We start from the raw sequence: 16,116 nt of genomic DNA on the forward strand, positions 1-16,116 counted from the left end.
GCCCCCTCTGGGCGTGGGGAGAGCACACTGAGCTGTTGGGAGCAGGCATGCCCTCCCGGTGCCCCGAGAGGAGTGGGTAGGGCCTCACTCCTCAGCAGCTCGTGGATGGCACCTGCCTTTCTCTTTCCTCTTTGCTCAAACTCTTTAATCACGAAACTGAATGACTACTATAAATTGAACAGAAAGCACGCTGAGAACCCCGGTGTAAGCGGCAGCTACTCAGAGCAGGGCCGTCACCGAGGCCGGGGCTGCCCACCCCATCCTGGGCCCACCTGCACGCGGTTCCGCTGTGTGTGGCTTGTTCTCTGCTGAGCTGCGTGCCTGTGACAGACCATGGTGCTCCGCCCTGAGATGGGGACCGTGACTGCCCCTTCGGCTGTGGGTGGCCTTGGCTGGTCTTGGGGTTCCTATGTGTATGTGGGGCTCCCGGTGTGGATTTAGGGTGCACGGGAGACTTGGACTTTGTTGGACAACACCCAGCCCTGGTCCTTGGGGTCAGCCCAGACTAGTCTCAGCTCCAGGCTGCCAAGATCAGGTCCTACTCTACGCGAGAAACTTTCACAGCTGTGGGCGCAGGGGTTCCTTCCTGTGCTGTTTGTGCCCGCATTTCCCCCTTATTGATGAAGCTGGCCCCGTGGACAGACACCTTGGCCACTGGCACTTCCTGTCCTGTCCAGCAGCGTCCGGTCTTCTGTTGGGTCATTACTCACCGATTTGCAGGAGGAGCTCTATCCTTCCTTGGTTAACACGGTTACCCCACGTTAATCGGTCACCGAGGTTCCCGGTGTTTCCTCTTCTCAGCTGGTCTTGTCACGCTCCTTATGCTGCCTTGATGAACAGATGTTCTTGATGATCGCTTGGTTTGTTTGAAGTGGACTTTATTTTTTAGAGCAGTTTCAGAATCACAGCAGTATCACCAGGACGGTGCAGAGGCCTCCGTGCAGCCCCATCAGGGAAGAGCCTCGCTTTTCTCCGCTGTGTCACCCTCACTCCTTTGTCGAAGATCAGGCGACTCTTTCTGGGGGTCCGTGTCTGGGCTCTCTGTCTGTCCAGGGATCCACTGTTCACTCTTTTGGCAACACCAGGCCGTATGACTGCTGCAGCTTCATAGTCTTGAAGCTGGGTAGCTTCTGGAAACTTTCCTTTTCTTGAAGTTCTTGATTTTAACATAGCCCAATTTTTAAATATTTTTCTTTATCATGAGTATTTTGTTTTATTATATATTTTAAAGAAATACTTTTAAAAACCCTAGTTCATGAAAATACTCTTCTATCAAAGGGGTCAGCAAAGTTGCTCTGTAAAGGCACAGGTTTGGAGGGCCCACAGCTGTGAATCCACCACTGAGTCCTGACTAGAGCAGCAGAGAAGCTGTAGAGAATTGGAAGTTAGTGGGCAGAAATGTGTGCCAATATAGCTTTATTGAAAAGAGCAGAGGTGCATCACAGTGGGCCCACTGGCTAGAGTTTTACCTTATCTTCTAAATGCTTTATAGATCGCCTTTACATTTAAATATGTACTCTATTGGAGCTAATAATATGTGTTGTGTGAACTGGAGTCAAATGTCCCATCTCTGTAGTGCAGAGGTGTCACGGGGTGATTCCTCCAGGGCATGTGCTGCAGTGTAAGAGACGTTTCTGCCGTCACAGTGTCTGTCTATGTCTGGGGGGACAGCAGGCAGCGAGGGCAGAGGTTTCAGTGCCACCAAATGCCCTAAGAACAGCCCTTCACACAACAACCATTATCAATTAATCCATACTATCCGAAAACCTAGAAATGAAATGCAAACAAATATTACACTTCTTCTATTTAAAAAACAAAACCACTGAGGTCAACTCAGACCACATATGACAGCAGCACAGTGTACTGAGCACAGCGGACCCACCACGGCCCCTCCTCAAGGGAGCATCTCAGACCCACCCCAGCCCCTCCTCCATGGAGCACCTCAGACCCACCCCAGTCCCTCCTCCAGGGAGCACCTCAGACCCACCCCGGCCCCTCCTCCATGGAGCACCTCAGACCCACCCCGGCCCCTCCTCCATGGAGCACCTCAGACCCACCCCGGCTCCTCCTCCAGGGAGCACCTCAGACCCATTCTTCCTCCTCCTCCATGGAGCACAGTCAAGCCCACCCCAGCTCCTCCTCCATGGAGCACATCAGACCCACCCCAGCTCCTCCTCCAGGGAGCATCTCAACCCATTCTTCCTCCTCCTCCATGGAGCACAGTCAGGCCCACCCCAGCCCCTCCTCCATGGAGCACAATCAGACCCACCCCAGCTCCTCCTCCATGGAGCACATCAGACCCACCCCACCTCCTCCTCCATGGAGCACAGTCAGGCCCACCCCAGCCCCACCTCCATGGAGCACAGTCAGGCCCTCCCCAGCTCCTCCTCCATGGAGCACCTCAGACCCACCCCAGCCCCTCCTCCATGGAGCACAGTCAGACCCACCCCAGCTCCTCCTCCATGGAGCACAGTCAGACCCACCCCACTTCCTCCTCCATGGAGCACCTCAACCCCACCCCAGCTCCTCCTCCATGGAGCACCTCAGACCCACCCCAGCTCCTCCTCCATGGAGCACAGTCAGGCCCACCCCGCCTCCTCCTCCAAGGAGCACAGTCAGACCCACCCGGCCTCCTCCTCCATGGAGCACCTCAGCCCCACCCCAGCTCCTCCTCCATGGAGCACAGTCAGACCCACCCCAGCTCCTCCTCCATGGAGCACAGTCAGACCTACCCCAGCTCCTCCTCCATGGAGCACAATCAGGCCCACCCCACCTCCTCCTCCATGGAGCAGTCAGCTCCACCCCAGCTCCTCTTCCATGGAGCACAGTCAGGCCCACCCCACCTCCTTCTCCATGGAGCACAGTCAGGCCCAATCCTCCTCCTCCATGGAGCACAGTCAGACCCAGCCCGCTCCTCCTCTGTGAAGCACAGTCAGAACCACAGTCAGACTTATCCTGCCTCCCCATCCTGGAGCACAGTCAGACCCACCCCAGCTCCTCCTCCATGGAGCACAATCAGGCCCACCCCACCTCCTCCTCCATGGAGCAGTCAGCTCCACCCCAGCTCCTCTTCCATGGAGCACAGTCAGGCCCACCCCACCTCCTTCTCCATGGAGCACAGTCAGGCCCAATCCTCCTCCTTCATGGAGCACAGTCAGACCCAGCCCGCTCCTCCTCTGTGAAGCACAGTCAGAACCACAGTCAGACTTATCCTGCCTCCCCATCCTGGAGCACAGTCAGACCCACCCCAGCTCCTCCTCCATGGAGCACAATCAGGCCTACCCCACCTCCTCCTCCATGGAGCAGTCAGCTCCACCCCAGCTCCTCTTCCATGGAGCACAGTCAGGCCCACCCCACCTCCTTCTCCATGGAGCAGTCAGACCCACCCCAGCGCCTCCTCCATGGAGCACCTCAGACCCACCCCAGCTCCTCCTCCATGGAGCACATCAGACCCACCCCAGCTCCTCCTCCATGGAGCACAATCAGGCCCACCCCACCTCCTCCTCCATGGAGCAGTCAGCTCCACCCCAGCTCCTCTTCCATGGAGCACAGTCAGGCCCACCCCACCTCCTTCTCCATGGAGCACAGTCAGGCCCAATCCTCCTCCTCCATGGAGCACAGTCAGACCCAGCCCGCTCCTCCTCTGTGAAGCACAGTCAGAACACAGTCAGACTTATCCTGCCTCCCCGTCCTGGAGCACAGTCAGACCCACCCCAGCTCCTCCTCCATGGAGCACCTCAGACCCACCCCAGCTCCTCGTCCATGGAGCACCTCAGACCCACCCCAGCTCCTCCTCCAAGGAGCACAGTCAGACCCACCCCACCTCCTCCTCCATGGAGCACCTCAGCCCCACCCCAGCTCCTCCTCCATGGAGCACCTCAGACCCACCCCAGCTCCTCCTCCATGGAGCACAATCAGACCCACCCCCGGTCCTCCTCCATGGAGCACAAACAGGCCCACCCCACCTCCTCCTCCATGGAGCACCTCAGCCCCACCCCAGCTCCTCCTCCATGGAGCACCTCAGACCCACCCCAGCTCCTCCTCCATGGAGCACAATCAGACCCACCCCCGGTCCTCCTCCATGGAGCACAAACAGGCCCACCCCACCTCCTCCTCCATGGAGCAGTCAGCCCCACCCCAGCGCCTCCTCCATGGAGCACAGTCAGGCCCACCCCACCTCCTTCTCCATGGAGCAGTCAGCTCCACCCCAGCCCCTCCTCCATGGAGCACAGTCAGACCCACCCCAGCTCCTCCTCCATGGAGCACCTCAGACCCACCCCAGCTCCTCCTCCAGGGAGCACCTCAGACCCATTCTTCCTCCTCCTCCATGGAGCACAGTCAAGCCCACCCCAGGTCCTCCTCCATGGAGCACATCAGACCCACCCCAGCTCCTCCTCCAGGGAGCACCTCAGACCCATACTTCCTCCTCCTCCATGGAGCACAGTCAGGCCCACCCCAGCCCCTCCTCCATGGAGCACAGTCAGACCCACCCCAGCTCCTCCTCCATGGAGCACATGAGACCCACCCCAGCTCCTCCTCCATGGAGCACAGTCAGGCCCACCCCAGCTCCTCCTCCATGGAGCACCTCAGACCCACCCCAGCCCCTCCTCCATGGAGCACCTCAGACCCACCCCAGGTCCTCCTCCATGGAGCACATCAGACTCACCCCGGCTCCTCCTCCATGGAGCACAGTCAGGCCCACCCCAGCCCCACCTCCATGGAGCACAGTCAGGCCCACCCCGGCCCCTCCTCCATGGAGCACCTCAGACCCACCCCGGCCCCTCCTCCATGGAGCACCTCAGACCCACCCCAGCTCCTCCTCCAGGGAGCACCTCAGACCCATTCTTCCTCCTCCTCCATGGAGCACAGTCAAGCCCACCCCAGCTCCTCCTCCATGGAGCACATCAGACCCACCCCAGCTCCTCCTCCATGGAGCACAGTCAGGCCCACCCCAGCCCCTCCTCCATGGAGCAGTCAGACCCATCCCAGCTCCTCCTCCATGGAGCACAGTCAGGCCCACCCCAGCTCCTCCTCCATGGAGCAGTCAGGCCCAATCCTCCTCTTCCGTGGAGCACCTCAGACCCAGCCCGCTCCTCCTCTGTGAAGCACAGTCAGAACCACAGTCAGACTTACCCTGCCTCCCCGTCCTGGAGCACAGTCAGAAGTCGTGAAGCTCTGTGTCCGCCCCAGGCTTGTGTGCAGTCTGGCCCTGGAGCTGGCCAGCACAGCTGGGAGGTGTCTTGCAGCCTGTGGCTCTGAATTGGCCATAAGCTTTTCTTGGCCGTAGTTAGAACAACCCTTGGAGCCCAGTGGAAGTCTGTATAAACCACGTTAGGAAACAGATTGGGCCTCATTCTCCCTGGAGGGAAGATGAACCCACGGTGGTCAAATGGCCCCGAGAGCTGGCCTTCACCTGTGTCTGTGGTGTCTTGTCCCAGAGCTCAGCGTGTGTCCTGTCTGCCCTCTGGCCGTCCTGGCCTCTGTGAGAGAGGGGGCGGCCAGGTGCAGGTGCCCAGCTGACTGGGGGAACATTCCAGAACATTCCAGAGCCGTCTCCAGAGTAGATGAAAACCAGAGAGCTCGGTGGGAATGCTGTGGTGTCAGGGCTGAGAGGTGGGTCAGCCTGAGTGGCTTTGGGCTCCTGAGGCCGCCTGTGGTCAGATGGTGAGCAGCAGGGGGTTCCCTGTGGGGCATGGGCATGACTGTGCTTGCCCCCCATTTCTCAGAGCCATGCTGGCCAGCTCCAGGAAGCCGTGGGTAGCAGGCAAGACCCGAGCAGATGGCGCCCCGACACTTGGCTGCCTGCTTACCTGCTTCAGGATACACTTTGGGGTTTGGTGTCTGAAAAAGAATCACTTTTGAGAAAAAAAAGTCTATTATAAAAAACAATCCAGTTTGGGGATGGAGCCAGCAAGTGCTGGAGATGCCCCTGCAGCCCATGCTGTGATGGTGCCCACAGTCCTGGGCGTGTCCTGCTGCAGCTGCTTGGTCTCCCGAGACCCGTGGGTCCCACGCGTTCCCCGTGGCTGCCCCCCGCCCGCTACTCCTGGAGCCAGAGCGCGAGGCCCCGCCCACTTGACCTCCTGCAGACCCCGCTCACTGCCCGGCCCCTCAAAATGAGCAAATAGGCCCGCGGTTTAACCGGAGAGCCTCCGAGGCTGGGGGGACGTGTCGGGGAGCCTGCGGTGCTGACCTGCCGTACTTCCAGCCCCGCCAGGGGGCGCTGGCGCGGCCTCTTCCAGTGAAGCAGCTCGTCCCCACCAGGGAAACCTCGGGCGGCAGCAGCAGGGGTGACGGCCCCTGGACTTACGGATGCCCTCAGCGGCTGACTCTGTGACGGCCCGCTGCAAAGCAGCAAGGAGCGGACACCGCCAACACAGAGCTAGAAAGGTTCTGTAAATATTTTATTTTTCCATAGTTTTAAGTCAGAAAGAAGCATCTGGTGATAAAAATAACAGAATTCTTTTCCCGGGTCCGCTCAGGCGGCGGTGAGGTTAGTCCTCTATGTACACGTATGTTACACGCGGGGAGGGAGGCCCCGAGGGGCTCGGCGGGCGAGGCTTCAGTGTCTCCAGCGCGGGCGCGGGCGCGGCCGCCACCTTCGGGTCGAGAGGAGGCTGCGGCGTGCGTGGGGCGGGGCGTCTGCGGCCCAGAAGCCTAGGCGGCGGGCTCGACGGGAGGGCAGGAGTGGGACGTGATGTCGCTGTGCTTGTAGGCGGCTTCGTCCAGGTCCAGCGCCTTCCGGTTGACCTCCAGCGTCATGCAGCCGCGATAGAAGGCCGTGACCGGAGCCGAGGTCACGGGCACGTCTGGGCCGCGGGGAAAGAGCAAGTGCGTCTTAGTGGGTGAGCCGCCCGGAGCCTGGGCGCCCCGCCGCGTCTCCGGCAGAGCGTCATCATGCAGCTCAGCCACGAGCCCCGGCGGGCAGCAGACGCCTGCCACCAGGCTTGGCACAGCACCACAGCACCCCGACCCCACAGAAGGACACACAGATAGTCACATCCATTAAATATTATCTCCTCATCCCGAATGAGTCACGCCCAGGCCTTCCAGGCTCTCTTATCCTCTTCAAAGCTCTGTTTACTAAAACTAAACGCAGTTGGAGTCTGGCGGCCAAGACAGCGCGCCTTGGTCCGCGACAAGTGGAGACCCGCCTGAGTGGTGGGAGGCCCAGCCTCTCCCATCTCTCCTAGTCTGCTGGGATACCACCTCCAGATGTGGCAGGCTCACCTGGCCTGCTTCCCCAGGCAGCTGGACACCAGGCCTCGGGGGTGGGGCACTGGTGGCCCAGACCCACCATCTGATACCCATGGGGGTGTTCCTGGAAGGTGTGGGGTGGGGAACAGCTTCAGGCCGATGTGTCCCCCCAAGTGCTGTCAGCCTGACCCCACAGCGGCTGGGCCGGGCCCCACACGCTCACACGATGCTGCCACAGACTGGCTCCTCCTGCCTCCCTTCCCTACAGAGCGCCCAGCCCTGCCGGGGGAGCAAGTTGGGGCCCCTACCTGGCAGCCCCCCGATGAAGGTGAGCACGGAGCCCTCCAGGTGTCTCCCGAGGATGGCCAGCTGCTCCTGCAGCCCCGCTGGGCTCACTTCACTCTGGCCCTGGGTGCCATCCACCTCCAGGGTGGCCCTGTCCTTATTCACAGAGATGGCCACCACGTGCTCCTGGCCATCGCAGACCTTGATCTCCATCAGGACCAAGGTGACGCCCTCCACGGCCAGGACGACCAGCTGTGGGGAGAGGCACAGCTGACTGGGGCGGACAGGCCGGTGGCCCCATGCCCGTGGGCCCTCCTGTCCTGCCGAGGTCCATGGGTCTCCTGTGGGTGGGGTCACTTATGGCCAGAGTGTGACAAGGACATGGTTTCTACATGTGTGAATTAGGGGGAGCTGGACCCCCTCCAACGTGATTGAAGACCAACATATAGAGCTGCATGTCCCTGGGGGGGATGTGGAGGAAACACGCTCCGGTCACAGGGCCACACATGCGTCGGTCTGGGCAGAAGTGACCAGGGCTCCCACTGTGTGTGTGGCCAGGACTCAGGGCAGAGCTGCCCCTTGCGTGTGGCGCTGCCACAGAAATAGCAGAGAGGGGCCAAGCCTGGATCTGTGCCCATCAGCTTGCAGCCGCAGTAGGAGGGGAGCTGATGGCTCCCGCAGGTAGGCTGACGTGGGGAACACACCCCTCTTGGGACAGGCGGGAGAATAAACCCATTTCCACTACTCTTGCCTGTTCTCTAAGAAGACAGCCAGCGCGGTGACCAGTGACGGTGGGGGGTGGGGCAGGGACTGTATGGAGGTGACGGCGGCCCATCCAGGGGCGGATACTCAGAGCTCTGCCTGCCTCCGGGGGAGGCCTGGTGAGGTTCTGGGCCTGTTTGTACACTCACACATGTCATTTGTGAGCAAAATCATTTGACTTAAATACAAGTGATTAATTCAAATTATCTACACCGCTGGGGGTGGCAGGATGGTCTCCCCACTGCACAGCCAGCCTGCAGGACTCCAGCACCGTCCCTGAGCCACCAGAGGCCATTGAGATGCTGCTGAGAGGTGGGCGCTGGAACTTTGAGGGCGAGAGGTGGGGCTGAGCTTCACGGTGGCTCCGTCTCAGAGTGAGGGTTGGGGGGTGGGGGCAGCAGCAAGCGGTACCTGCTTCTTGAGCTTTTTGGTGGAGTGGTAGTCGACCAGCGCCACGGAGAGGGCCACGGCCTGGTGGTCGCCCACCAGCGCAAGCAGCACCCCGGTGTCCGCGGCAGGGCGGACCCGAGCCACGGCCTCCACTGCCCAGGTGGTCTTCGTCCCGCCAGCAGGGGACGTCCGTGCTGCAAGGAAGGCCACGCATCACCAGGCAGTCCAGACAGCGCAGCGGAGAGGTGGCAGGCTGGGCCCCGCAGGGCCCCGGGCGGCAGAGGCAGCGGGAAGCCGGTAGCTCGGGGCTCAGTGGCCCGGCCGTCAGGAACTGACAGGGAGCCCGGCATTGGACTCTAGAGGCCCCAGCCCACCGAGAATAGCCACATGCTCACTCCTCAAGAACCCCTTTGAGTGGCCACCGGCCGCCCCACCCAGTCTGGCCGGGACCATCCCCTGGGTACCTGACTCCCCGCCCCCAGGACAGGAATGGGGTGGGGCTCAGCCTGCCCACCCATCGCACAGGCTCAGCCCCGCAAACTGAAGGACCGGGAAGGGTTGGGAAGGCAGTGAAAGCTGCCGGACACTGCGTCCAATCTTCCTTCCCGGGCCGCGCTTTTCTGCTCTAATCGATGCTCCGCGGGGCTGGCGCTGCTTACAGGACACGTGTTACAGGACTCGGTAGGCATGTGTGTGCGTGACAAGCCGCCTGCCGTGTGTCACGTATGTCATGCTCCAGAGCACCCTTGGTAGCCGTGGTGGGTCCGGGTCTCAGATGCAAACACCACCTCGTGTCTCCTCCCAGCTGAGCCATGGCTGCTGAAGGGGCCGGAAGGAAACCTTGCCCCTCGGTTTCTAAGCGTTTCCACCTCTCGGGATGCAGCAGGTTGGCAAGGCCACTCGGGTCAGGCCTTGCCCTGCACTGGTCTTTTCCGCCAGCAGACCGAGAGCCCCATGAATCGTGTGCAGGTCCCCACCCCAGAGAGGGACGTAACGATCAGTTCTGAAAACTGTTCACTGAGCTGAACACACGTAGAATTGGAAAAGGCAACGAACAAAACCCCCAACCCAGCCTTCTCCTCTGTTGCCAAGTCTCCCTGCATCCCTGATGGTGGGGAGAGTGGCGATCTCTGCGGGGTCCCCCAATGGAGGTGGGGAGAGGGGCGATCTCTGCGGGGTCCCCTGGCGGAGGTGGGGAGAGGGGCCTGGCTGCCAGAAGCGTGTTTGAGGGTCCAGCGCCTCAGCTCCCCTGGGAGGTTTCCTTGGGTGCTGAGGGGTATTACCCGCATGCCCCTTGCCTGACGGCTTCTGGGGCGTTAAGACCCACAGAGTCCAGATCTTTGACCTGCCACTGAGAATGGTGCCTATAACTCCTGACACGTCCCTTCTGTGTCATACTGAGGACAGGACGGCCCAGCCTGAGGCGCCCTAGAGGCACCAGTCCTGACTGCCGTGTGGCCTCTGCCTTTTCAACCTGCAGATCTAATAAGCCCCGCAGCCAAGTGGCTGCCTCCATGGCGGGCACACAGGCAGCGGGGCCGTGCCGCCAGCGTGTTGCATGTGACACCCACTGCCACAAGGACGCCCCGGGTCTGCGCGCACAGAAGCGAGGGCTGCAGAGGCGGCGTGAGCTCCGTACGAGCTGCAGTCAGGAGTGAAGGTTCCTCCTTGGGTGACCTGGTGGCGCTCGTGACAGGTAAAGCCAAGACAGAAATGGGGAGGGGGGAGCAGGTCCCACCTCTGACCCGAATAGACCGTCCCTACGCTTGGGCCACGCAGGGTGGTGAGGGTCACGTGTGCACCTTCAACCGTGACAGGCTCAGAGTCTGGAAACAGACGCCGGGGGCATGCGGGCAGGGGGTGAGGCACACCTTGCCACCCAAGGAAAGAGGCTCACGGGTCCATGTGCGGTGTCTCCCAGGCCGCGACACAGAGCCGCCCGACAGCCTCACGTCAAAGGCCACCAAGGCCGCGCGCCCAGGCCCAGCGATGCCTCCGGGCACAGCGGTGCCCTCCTGGGGGCAGAGGTTAACTCTGGCCCTGCCCGAGGAAATCTGGGGAAATCCTGAGTCCAGACTCAAAGCGAACCGCTGTGCCCCCACCCCAACGGCCCACACGGTGCAGGGCAACCCCTCAGGGCAGACGTAAAGCTAACGTCCAGGTGCCCACTCATCAGCATGCAGGGTAACTGATTTAGACTGTCGCTTAATACTAAAGGGCCCTGCTCTACAGAAGCGGGAGGGACTCTGGGCGAACCGCCGTCCCCTGCAGCCACCCTGGCCCCCGGCTGCCCACCCCGCCTGCCCCCTCTTACTGGGGTCACAGAAAAGCTCCTCTATAGCTTCCGCAGCTGCTGGAAAAGCCTCAGTTCTCTGAGGCACAGTCGCAGCTGGGGCCTTGGGCCCATCCGTCAGGGGCCTCCTCGTATCTCTTCCTGCTGAGCCTGGAGCACTGGACTCCTGGTGGTTCGGCCCCTCCCCACGGCCCACAGCGCTGTGACCACAGATGCGCTCAAGGGTGTCCCGTCTCAGAACCTTCCTGGAAGCTCCCGCTTCAAGCCCAGCGTCCCCCGTCTCAGCCACAGGCCCTCCGCCGTCCCATTCTCCCTGCAACCCAGCGCCCGGGCCGGCCATCCCTCAGGCACTTGCCCCGGGGGGACCGGCTGCTGCTGCTGTTTCGGGGAATTTGGGCCAGAAGGCCGAGCACAGCCATCCCCTCTCAGGAGCGGAGACTCACCGTAATCCAGGTGGAAGAAGGCAAACCCGCTCCCAGGGAAGAAGGACCCCCTCTCGGTCACAGAGAAGCACTGCATCTTCATGTTCGCCTTGACTGTCTCCTGGACGGCGGTGTCCTCACCATCCAGCCAGTGCCAGCTCTTCAGGCAGCCGTCCAGACGCGGGTTCATCTGGAGAGACAGAGACCCCAGTGGCTCCCTGCTGCCGCCCGTCCTACGGCGCCCTGCTGGTCACGCTCGTGGCAACCCACTGCCCGCAGGCATGGACTCTGCTGAGGGCGGTCGGTCTGCCTTGGACCCACTCAGGGCCGCCCCCACCCCCACCTGCGCCTGGTCCCCCATCAGCTGGCAGGCTCAGGGCGCCTGGTCCCTCTCGGCTGGCAGGCTCGGGGCACCTGGTCCCCCTCGGCTGGCAGGCTCGGGGTGCCGACTGCTGCCTGGAAGGATGGGCAAGGGGACGTGTACACGCCTGTGCTCACACCAGGCCCCCGGAGCACGGCTCCAGCTCAGCTGCACCTGCCACAGCTCTGAGCAGGTCGGGCCAGCCCAGCCTCTTCTGGAAAACCAGGAGGGACTCTGGGGTGTCGGATAGCCCTCAGCCCTCGGGGAGGGGAGACACATTGCGACACTGCCCCCTACTCGGAGCCTCAGTGTGTGGACTCGCCTCCTGCCCGCTGTGGAAACCCAGCTCGGAGCCAGGGGCTCTGGCACAGACACCAGCACGCCGGGGGTGAGAAGGGACAGGACTCTCAGAAACGACCAACACCGAGCTCTCATTAGGTCTTACTTCCCCTGCGGGAACCCCAACAGGGTCAACAACCCAAAATGTTCTTGGGAACTGCCCAAAAAAAGTGTTAAAAAGTAAGTTCATTGTTCTTTTTGTGAGAGAATAATTTCATTGTGATTTGTCTCCTCTCCAAAATAGACATTTTCATGATCAATTCAGATGAAGCTGCAAATGAGTTTCACAGAAAGAGACAGCAAGATAGGCGAAATAGCTGCACCTGCGGCTTGTTATATTCTAGAGACATTCGCCTTTTCCCACATCCTTTGCTAGACCTGGTCAGCGTGGTTAACTGTCCTCCTCACCCACCCAGGGCTCGGACCCTAGGGACTAAAGACGGTGGTCTCTGTCCTCCTCAGCCCCCTGGGCTCAGACCCCAGGGATGAAGGGGAGTGCTTACAGGATGCACGAGGTCTTTCTCCTGGAAGGGGATGCCCCCCACGGTCAGGTTCAGATGGTACAGCCCTCTGTCCAGCTGGAACAGGTCCCCAGCCACGGCGATCTTCATCACAGCGTCCTTGTTCACCTTGATCACCAGGTTCCGCTCAAGCTCCTCGACAGAGATCTGAGGAGCACGGTGCCATAAGGGTGGACGTGCACCTTCTGAAGGGGGGCCCAACCTGGCGTACCAATACCCATCACCACGTGGGGCCAGGAGACCCCCAGCCTCGGGGGTCCAGGCTCACCACCTACACCGCCTCCCTGGCATCCACGGTGTGGCTCAGGCCCCGCCAACTCCCCCAGGGGCCGGCTCCACCCCCTCGTCCCCCTTCCTGCGAGGGAGCCTCCCCTCCCCGCGAGGGAGCCTCCCCTCCCCATCTCTGGCCCCGCATCAAGCCTTAGCCAGGGAGCTGCTGCAGGAACCTGGGGTCACTGTCCCCGCGCATCAGCCCGGGGTTCTCTGCTCCACCCTGGCCCTTCACCTCTCTGCCCTCAGCTGAGCATGCTTAGACGGGAGCACAATTTCTACCCTGGCATTTCCTGCAGCCGGGCAGTGCCTGGCACAGACCAGACGCTGAGTGAGCATATGGATTCTCTGTAACACTGCCCCTCTCCCCTGCTCTCCTTGCAGGAGAGTTTAAAGCCTGTCACTCTGTGCTCGGAGCATCTTCCTCAGCCCCAGAAGCCCCTGGTTTCCTTTTCGGCTCAGGTGGAGAAACATCCAGGTGCGGGATCTGAGTTTGCTGAGGAGGCAAAGTAGGGGGTGGGGGATCTGGCGGGCACCAGAGAGCAGGCAGATCGTCATGGAGCCTGGCCTGCGGCTCAAGGGCCGGGTGTATCTCGGGGTGGGTGGGGTGCTGGGGCCATGCACCCACTGGTCGTGCCTCCCCCAGCCCCACTCCCCGGCAGAGGTCCCGGCGGTGCTCAGGCCCCTTGTGCACCTCAAGCTTGGAGCAGCGGGCTCCCACACATGGAGCGTCCTCAACCCCGGGGACAGCTTCCCCGCAGAGCGACTATCTTATCTGTCCCTTTGCAGAAGGTCTCCTCCTGCTGTCGTGATGGTGCCTGGGGCTTAAGAGTCTAGGAGTGGAGGAGCTGGACCCACTGATGGGATGGAAACACTAGCAAATGTCTACAGCGCTTTTATTCATGGAGGCCAGGGCAACTTTTTCCATTTTATCTTTACTTCTAAAGGGAAAAAGAATGCTTTCCCCATTTCTCTTTCAAGCACTTACTTCTAAAAGCCCAGTGCTGACAGCTTGGGAGGAAGCCCGTGTGGCACAGGCCACTTTGCTCCAGGCGGCGTGGCACCCACAGAGCTGATGGCCGGAGGCCAGGCCCTGGGCAATCAGGGTGCCTCCATCGAGAGGCAGCCAAGTGTGAGCCCTGGAGGTCAGCAGGATGGGAGCAGGCCCGGAGGCAGAGCCCAGGACAGTGTCGTGAGTCACGGCCGACCCTGACCCCCACTGAGAGCATGAGGCAGCGGGGCAGGCACCCAGATCTCAGCCCGTTCTCAGCCTCGGGGCAGCTGACAGTCTGAACCGGAGGGTCCTTGGGAACGGGAGCCCCGTGTGCTGCAGGGGCCCAGTGGCTCTCCTGGCCTCCATCCAGCGGCCTGGAGCCCCCACCTATGGGTGTGACAGACGGAAGCATCTCCAGACAGCCAGGCGGCCCCAGTGGGGCTGGTCCACTGAGAACTGTGGTCCTGGCAGTGGAAGCCCAGCTCAGCTTCTGTGATGAGGTAACGCCCGTCAGGGTGCAGGCTTCCTGCCAGGGCCGTCCTGCTGGGGCCGTGCCTGCGGACCATTGAGGGAGTGTACGTGAGCATTGCGGGGTCCTGGGCAGGGCTGCGGGGGCCCCACTCACCGTCTGCCACGAGCCGTGGTTGATGACGGGCCCGCTGCTGGTGACGCGGCCCACGCCCTGGTAGCGGAGCTGCAGCTCCAGCCGGCCAGCCCGCAGGCCCAGCACGATCCAGGTGCTGTCCCGGTGGCCTCCAGCGAAGAACAGGATGCCCTCGGGGTCGAAGGTCCTGAAGTCGAACTCAGCCACCAGTCTGCGGGCCGGTGGGAACAAAAGCATCACCGTAAGCTGTGGCGTGTGGCCCTTCACGGCATGGGATGGCCCGGCCTCAGGAAGCGCCAGGTGGGCAGGCTGGGAGCCATCTTCACGCTGATGCTGGCAGTGAGTCGCTGGGCAGGGAAGGCTGGCACCAGCCCTGAGACCCGTGTGGCTGTGCTGGGCAGCAGGTCCCCTGACCAGGCAGCCTTGTGCCCATGTCCCCTCAGGGCTGGATGCCCTCCTGCCCTCTCACCTCGTGGGCTGCAGCCGTTTGAAGAGCAGTTTGATCACGGGCATTGCGCTGAACATGCGGCCCAGGTACAGGGAGTTCACGCTCTTGGCCACGTTGAAGGGCACACAGGGCAGGATGTCCTGTCGGGGCGGGGGTGGCGGCTGTCAGGCGGGGGCACTGAAGCCCGGGCCCTGCTGCCCCCGCCCGCCGCCCGGGACTACCTCGCACGTGCTCATGTCCTGGGACAGCTTCAGGCCCCCGCGCCCGTCGCAGTGGCAGGTGTAGCTCCCGGGGGAGTTGGCGCAGACCTGCTCGCAGCGCTCCTCCATGCACTCGTCCGTGTCTGCAACCACAGGGAGCCCCTGAGCCTGGGGGCCGCCAGCGCCTGCCCCATCGCACCTCAGCAGATGCGAGGCCCAGCGTCGAGCCCTGGGTGGCCCAGGTGCGTGGCTCCCACCGGCTCCTTCCTGGGGACACAGCTGCACACTTGGATGGCGGCCGTCAGCACGGCCGGGTCGGCACACACAGGACACCAGGCTCACGGTTCGGGTGTGGGTTTGTGCCCAGGACAGTGGCCAGGGTGGGGGAGCCGGGATGGCCTGGGGGTTGGGGAGGCAGGCTGGGACCACCCATCTCCTTCCTCGTGGAGGGGCAGCCATGGGCCCCAGGCAGGAAGGCAGTGGGAGGCAGTGTGGCTGTCTGGGCCCCTGGACACAGCTGGGCCAGGTGCACTGGGGGCAGGAGAGAAGGCAGCTGCCCAAGAGCCAGGGCCCTGCCTGCCGCCTCCCTGTGTCTCTGGGGAGGGGCCAGTTGCACGAGAGGCAGGCGCTATATCACACACATGCAGGGGAGGCAGGGGCCACATCACATGTATGGCGAGGCGGGGCCACTTCATGTGCGCGCAGGAGAGGCAGGGGCCACGTGTGTGCAGGGGAGGCAGGAGTCATGTGTGTGCAGGTGAGACAGGCCATGTGTGTGCAGGTGAGACAGGGGCCATGTGTGTGCAGGTGAGACAGGGGCCACGTGTGTGCAGGGGAGGCAGGGGTCACGTGTGTGCAGGTGAGACGGGCCACGTGTGTGCAGGTGAGACGGGCCACGTGTGTGCAGGGGAGGCAGGGGCCACTTCATGTGCGCGCAGGGGAGGCAGGGCCACATGTGTGCAGGGGAGGCAGGGGTCACGTGTGTGCAGGTGAGACAGGCAACGTGTGTGCAGGTGAGACAGGGGCCACT

At 62.2% G+C, this 16,116-nt stretch overlaps 1 protein-coding gene across 1 annotated transcript in view; it reads right to left on the reverse strand.

The window, feature by feature from the left end:
- Positions 1 to 6,383: 6,383 nt before the first annotated feature.
- The window catches only part of GAS6 (growth arrest specific 6), a 28,175-nt gene continuing 18,442 nt past the window's right edge, over positions 6,384 to 16,116 (reverse strand). Inside the window, exons 8-15 of the mRNA XM_061435469.1 lie at positions 15,108 to 15,229; positions 14,908 to 15,026; positions 14,460 to 14,649; positions 12,553 to 12,717; positions 11,371 to 11,539; positions 8,656 to 8,828; positions 7,506 to 7,734; positions 6,384 to 6,809 (exon numbers count right to left, since the gene is read on the reverse strand). Of these exons, the coding sequence (XP_061291453.1) occupies positions 6,658 to 6,809; positions 7,506 to 7,734; positions 8,656 to 8,828; positions 11,371 to 11,539; positions 12,553 to 12,717; positions 14,460 to 14,649; positions 14,908 to 15,026; positions 15,108 to 15,229 (1,319 nt within the window). The 3' untranslated portion in view covers positions 6,384 to 6,657. The remainder of the gene's footprint in view (positions 6,810 to 7,505; positions 7,735 to 8,655; positions 8,829 to 11,370; positions 11,540 to 12,552; positions 12,718 to 14,459; positions 14,650 to 14,907; positions 15,027 to 15,107; positions 15,230 to 16,116) is intronic.

Source organism: Bos javanicus, chromosome 12 (assembly GCF_032452875.1).
Source record: "Bos javanicus breed banteng chromosome 12, ARS-OSU_banteng_1.0, whole genome shotgun sequence".
Lineage (NCBI taxonomy): Eukaryota > Metazoa > Chordata > Mammalia > Artiodactyla > Bovidae > Bos > Bos javanicus.